Source organism: Malus domestica, chromosome 06, assembly GCF_042453785.1.
Source record: "Malus domestica chromosome 06, GDT2T_hap1".
Taxonomy (NCBI): Eukaryota; Viridiplantae; Streptophyta; class Magnoliopsida; order Rosales; family Rosaceae; genus Malus; species Malus domestica.
In genome coordinates this window covers 23,523,735-23,529,802 of record NC_091666.1, presented here as the reverse complement: position 1 = coordinate 23,529,802, position 6,068 = coordinate 23,523,735, and the positions used below count along the sequence as shown (strand labels likewise).

Sequence of the window (6,068 nt, the reverse complement as noted above, 5' to 3'; positions counted from 1 at the left end):
TCTTTCTCCTTGTCCCTAGTTGAGGATGAATCAGCACGTTGTCTCCACTTGCTTCGAGGTATCATCTTCACTTCCCTTATACGTGAGAAACGAAGCGGAAGCATAAGATGATGAGTACTCAAGAGCAGGTGCTGGCTGGAGAAATGACAGGGAGAAAGCATGATATGAGATACTCGTGCTCTCAACCTTTATGATATGAAATACTTGTGCTCTGGATGAGTTGTTTGCAGGGGTATCCCAGGGGATGAAAAATACAGAGTGACTTGAGAGGGTTTGTTGGAAAGCCATTTCAGAGAGGATGAAGGGTTAAGTGAGGCTGAAAGTTGGGTGAGACTGCTTCACTTTGAAGTTCAGCATTTATAGAATTTTCTTAATGGCTGGGAAGGCATTGTTCCATTACTCGTGTCGGCAAGCCTGGGATAATTTAACAGTAGTTTTCACGTGCATTCCGCGTCTCCAAAAATTTTCGACAGATTGCGCGTGATTTACGCAACGCAGATGTGCAAATTGACAGATGCTGACACGTCTCGATAAAGCAGAGGCCTCTTTAATATCCGGAATTTACGCTTCGAGTTCTGAGCTTCGTTGAGGGCAGAGATTGCATGTGACAAGTGCTGACGAGGCTGAGAGAGACAGATGGTTGGAATCGGTGCTTCGACAGACTGCCCGTAATTTTCGCAAAGCTGAGTTGCGTGTGATGGGTGCTGATGAGGCTGAGACAGTTGACACTCTTCGGTATCTGGAATTGGTGGTTTGTGAGCAAGCCCAACTTTTGAGAAAGTTGGCGCCTCTTCGATCTCTGAATGGCTTCTTCGATTTCTGAGCTCACCTCTTCGATCTCTGAAATCCCATCGCGTGCTGATTTTTATAGAGGTATGCAGGACGTTCAAAGCACTCTTGAATTTCTACCTGTAAAAACTCCCGTTTTACACTTCTACAATCTTGACTTGTCCGATCTCCTCTTTCATTAACACATCTGAAAAATGTCTGGCCCTTCCGACCGTCGTTTTGACTTGAACCTTAGTGAAGGAGCAGCCCCTCCTTCTCCAGACAACATATGGCGCCCGTCCCTCATATCCCCTACTGGTCCTCTGACCGTTGGGGATTCGGTGATGAAAAATGACATGACCGCTGTGGTGGTGGCCCGGAACCTTGTCATCCCCAGAGATAACAGACTGCTCGCTAGACGGTCTGATGAATTGGCAGTTAAGGAGTCTCTGGCTCTTAGCGTGCAGTGTGTGGGTTCTGTGTCCAACATGGCCCAACGCCTATTTGCTCGAACCCGTCACGTTGAATCGTTGGCGGCTGAAATACAGAGTCTCAAAGAGGAGATTAGATGACTCAAGCATGAAAATAAATAATTGCACAAGCTTGCACACAATTATGCCACAAACATGAAGAGGAAAATTGACCAGCTGCAGGAAACTGATGGTCAGATTTTACTTGATCACCGGAGGTTTGTGGGTTTGTTCCAACAGCATATGCCTTCGTCTTCTGGGGCGACACCGCGTAGTGAAGCTTCAACTGATCAACCTCCGATACCTCCTCCTTCCGTGGCCCCACCGACTGCTGAGACTCCGCCGACTACTACAACTCCGCCGACTACTGCGACCTCTCCCAAGCAGCCTTTGTGAAGGCTCCCTCTTGTATTATGCTATGTTTCTTGATTTCCCAGTTTGCTGTTCATTTCCATGAAGTTTAATGTTAAAATCCTTTGCATATTTGTTAATGTTTCAAAATAGAAAGTCACAACAAAAAATAATTAAACAAGTAATAAAATTGACAATCAAGCAGAATAAATGGGTTGCCTCCTTTAAAGCGCTTGCTTTAACGTCTTCCAGCCAGACGATGAACACCTTGATCAACCTTCATGGGAACCCACGGCATAGTGGGTTGTCTCCTCCACATCTTGTTCTACAAATGTGAATGATGGAGCATCAATTGATGCATGTTATGCTTGTGAAAGTTGTATAAAATTTTGTGGGTGAAGGGAACAAGAGGTATCAAGCAATTAAGTGTAATAATTAAATGAATTGAAGCATGAAATCAGAAATTATGTAGGGGACAAGAGTGATCAAGCATGGCATGGGAATCCAAAGGGAATTCTATGTTGTTTTGCATGGCAATGAAGGCAAGTTGGGGTGACAAATTTTTGGGCTGAGTTCTTCATCTTTTGGACCATAATTCTTCACATTCTTGGCCTCTTTAGTTCTCAAATTCGTCCATCCACTTTGGCCCAAATATGTGACATGCATTCCAAGCTCCATTTTGCTCCAAAATGCTCCAAAATGCATCTTCTTGCCTACTTTGTCCATAAAATCTGAAAACACACGAAAATGACTTTAAACATTAAAATAACTAAGGAAACACGACATAAATGCACAAGAACAAGCCAACTAAGTCGCATAAATATGCTCCTATCAACAAGTGCCCATGTATGCAAAGTTCCTTAAAGAGCTTTGTACGAACAAGAGGAGATTCAATGATCAAGAAACTGTGGCATTAAGCGAGGAAGTATCAGCTGTTTTGCAGAGAAAGCTGCCACCGAAGTTGAAAGATGCCGGTAGCTTTACCATTCCATGTGTAATTGGAGGCAAAGAGTTTGGGAGAGCATTGTGTGATTTGGGGGCATCCATCAATCTGATGCCATATTCAGTGTATGAGTCATTGAACCTTGGAGACTTGAAGGAAACAAAGGTAGTAATCCAGTTGGCAGATCTTTCAAATAGATATCCCAAAGGCCTATTGGAGGATGTACTTGTGCAAGTGAATAAGCTCATTTTTCCCGCTGACTTTTTTGTTCTTGAGATGGAACATGATCCTATGCCTACTGCACTTCCTCTTATATTGGGAAGACCATTCCTTAGAACAGCACGGACGAAGATTGATGTCTACGATGGTACCTTAACCATGGAAATTGAGGGGGAAAGCGTCAAGTTCAGAATCTTCAATGCTATGAGGTATCCTAGTGAATTAGAATCTTGTTTGTCTATTGATTTGTTTGACTATTTTGGGCAGGATTGTTTTAATGAAGGTGTGGGACAAGATAATTTAGAGAAGGCATTAGTGCATAGCATTACACATGGAAATTTTAATTATTCAGAGCACATTGAAGAAGAATTAATCCAAATAGTGGCCTCTCTTGAGTCTCTTTCACCAATTCGTGGTAAGTGTTCTTCCTATTTTATTTCTCTTCCTACTTCTAACGAAAAAACTCTTCCTTCTATGATTCAGGCACCCAAATTGGAGCTTAAACCAATTCTTAAACATTTGAAGTATGCATTTTTGGGAGAGGATGAAACATTACCAGTCATCATATCGTCACAACTCACAGCAGAAGAGGGGGAGAAACTGATCCGGGTACTGAAGGATCACAAAACTGCCATAGCTTGGAGCATTGCAAATATCAAAGGTATAAATCCAGCTACATGTATGCATAGGATTCTGTTGGAGGAAGGTGCAAAACCAACAAGGGAAGCTCAACGCCGTTTAAACCCACTCATGATGGAAGTCGTAAAAAAAGAGGTTATCAAACTTCTTGATGTTGGCATCATATATCCTATTTCGGATAGCAAGTGGGTAAGCCCTATTCAAGTAGTCCCTAAACGATCTGGAGTCACAGTTGTTAAGAATGAAGCTAATGAGCTAATGCCTACACGTGTGCAAAATAGTTGGAGAGTCTGTACAGATTATCGAAAGATAAATAGCACCACACGCAAGGATCACTTTCCACTCCCATTCATTGATCAAATGTTAGAAAGGCTAACTGGTCATTCTCATTATTGTTTTCTTGATGGCTATTCTGGGTAATTGCAGTTGCTCCGGAGGATCAAGAAAAGACGACTTTCACATGTCCATTTGGCACATTTGCATACCGGAGGATGCCGTTTGGACTGTGCAACGCCCCTGCCACATTTCAGAGGTGTATGGTAAGTATCTTTTCTGATATGATTGAGAAAATAATTGAAGTGTTCATGGATGATTTTTCAGTTTATGGTGATTCTTTTGATACATGTCTACATAATCTGTCTCTAGTTTTAAAACGTTGTCAAGAAACTAATCATTGAAGTTGATAAATCTAAAGTAGAACTTGTTAGTTCTTTACCCATCCCTACTACTGTCAGGGAGATTCGTTCTTTTCTTGGACATGCAGGTTTCTACCGTAGGTTTATGAAGGACTTCTCAATGATTTCTAGACCCTTGTGTCGTCTACTTCAAAAGGATGTAACATTTGATATGAATGAAGAGTGTGTGGTAGCATTCAATAAGCTTAAGGAGTTGTTATCCAGTCTCCTGTAATCATGCCACCAGATTGGAGTTTACCTTTTCAGTTAATGTGCGATGCTTCAGACTATGCTGTTGGTGCAGTTCTAGGGCAGCGTGTCAACAAATTGCCACATGTCATCTATTATGCATCTCGAACACTCAATGATGCACAGTTGAATTATTCAACAACAGAGAATGAGCTTCTAGCTGTTATATTTGCTTTAGAAAAATTTAGATCTTATCTGATTGGGACTAAAGTTATTGTGTTTTCTGACCATGCAGCTTTGAAGTATCTACTCACAAAAAAAGATGCAAAACCACGACTCATTCGATGGATACTTCTGCTTCAAGAGTTTGACTTGGAGATCAAGGATAAGAAAGGGAGTGAGAATGTTGTAGCAGATCATCTTAGCCGACTTGTGCATTCAAACACAGAGGAAGATCTCATCCCTTTACGTGAAAGTTTTCCGGATGAGCAACTGTTTTCATTCAAAATTACTGACCCTTGGTATGCAGATATTATCAATTATAAGGTCATAAAAAAGATTCCGGATGATTTTACACGTGCTCAAAAAGATAAGCTTGTCAAAACCGCCAAATACTACGAGTGGGATGATCCTTATTTGTGGAAATATTGCACTGATCAATTGATTAGAAGGTGTGTCCCCGAATTTGAGTTTAAATCTATTCTAACTTTTTGTCATTCTTATGCATGTGGTGGCCATTTTGGAGCAAAGAGGACAGCCCTGAAGGTGTTAGAGAGTGGTTTTTATTGGCCTAGTTTGTTTAAGGATGCGTACGAGTTTTGTGCAACATGTGATCGTTGTCAACGAACAGGTAACTTGGGCCTAAGAAATCAAATGCCACAAACCCCTATTTTGGTTGTTGAGATCTTTGATGTGTGGGGCATTGATTTCATGGGACCTTTTCCATCTTCAAATGGTTTTCTTTACATTTTATTGGTTGTGGATTATGTTTCTAAATGGGTGGAAGCAAAAGCCACCAAAACTAATGATTCAAAAGTTGTTTCAGATTTTATTAAGAGTAACATCTTTGCAAGATTTGGAATACCTAGAGCAATCATTAGCGATGGAGGGAGTCATTTTTGCAATCGAACATTTGAAACGTTGCTTAGGAAGTACAATGTCACACATAAGGTGTCTACACCTTATCATCTGCAAACTAGCGGTCAAGCAGAAGTATCAAATCGTGAGGTGAAACAAATTTTGGAGAAAACTGTTAGTCCTAGTAGGAAGGATTGGAGCATGCGCTTGAACGATGCATTGTGGGCTTATAGGACTGCCTATAAGACTCATATTGGAATGTCCCTATTTCGGTTAATTTATGGGAAACCATGCCGTCTTCCAGTAGAGTTAGAGCACAAAGCTTATTGGGCGATCAAAGCCTACAACATGGACATGAGTGTTGCCGGAAAGCAAAGGAAGCTTCAATTAAATGAGTTAGACGAAATCCGGAATGATGCATACGAGTCTAGTTGAATATACAAGGAGAAATCAAAGGCATTTCATGACAAGATGATCTTAAGGAAGAGCTTTGTCATTGGACAGAAAGTTCTTCTATTTAATTCTCGCCTTCGGTTATTTCCAGGTAAGCTTCGTTCTCGATGGGTTGGTCCATTTGTTATAACAAATATTTTTCCTCATGGTGCAGTGGAAATCCAAGGTGCAAAGACCGGATACATGTTCAAAGTGAATGGGCATAGACTCAAGCCATATTATGAGTCTTTTGCGGAGCATGATGTGGAGGTTGTACCTCTCCAAGAACCAGTTCCCTTTGGATGA

The 6,068-nt window shown here is 41.3% G+C and overlaps 1 protein-coding gene across 1 annotated transcript; it reads left to right on the top strand.

Moving 5' to 3' along the window:
* Positions 1-5,531: 5,531 nt before the first annotated feature.
* Positions 5,532-6,068, top strand: LOC139196886 (uncharacterized). The gene is made up of 2 exons (XM_070823235.1): positions 5,532-5,760; positions 5,875-6,068. The coding sequence occupies exons 1-2, from the start codon at positions 5,532-5,534 to the stop codon at positions 6,066-6,068; spliced, it is 423 nt and encodes a 140-aa protein (XP_070679336.1).

Bases quoted from the DNA above. Each gene is read 5' to 3' on its own strand.
- LOC139196886 (XM_070823235.1), top strand. From the start codon at position 5,532: ATGCGCTTGAACGATGCATTGTGGGCTTATAGGACTGCCTATAAGACT. The intron at 5,761-5,874 runs GTTGAATATACA...GGTTATTTCCAG, and splicing joins GAATGATGCATACGAGTCTA to GTAAGCTTCGTTCTCGATGG.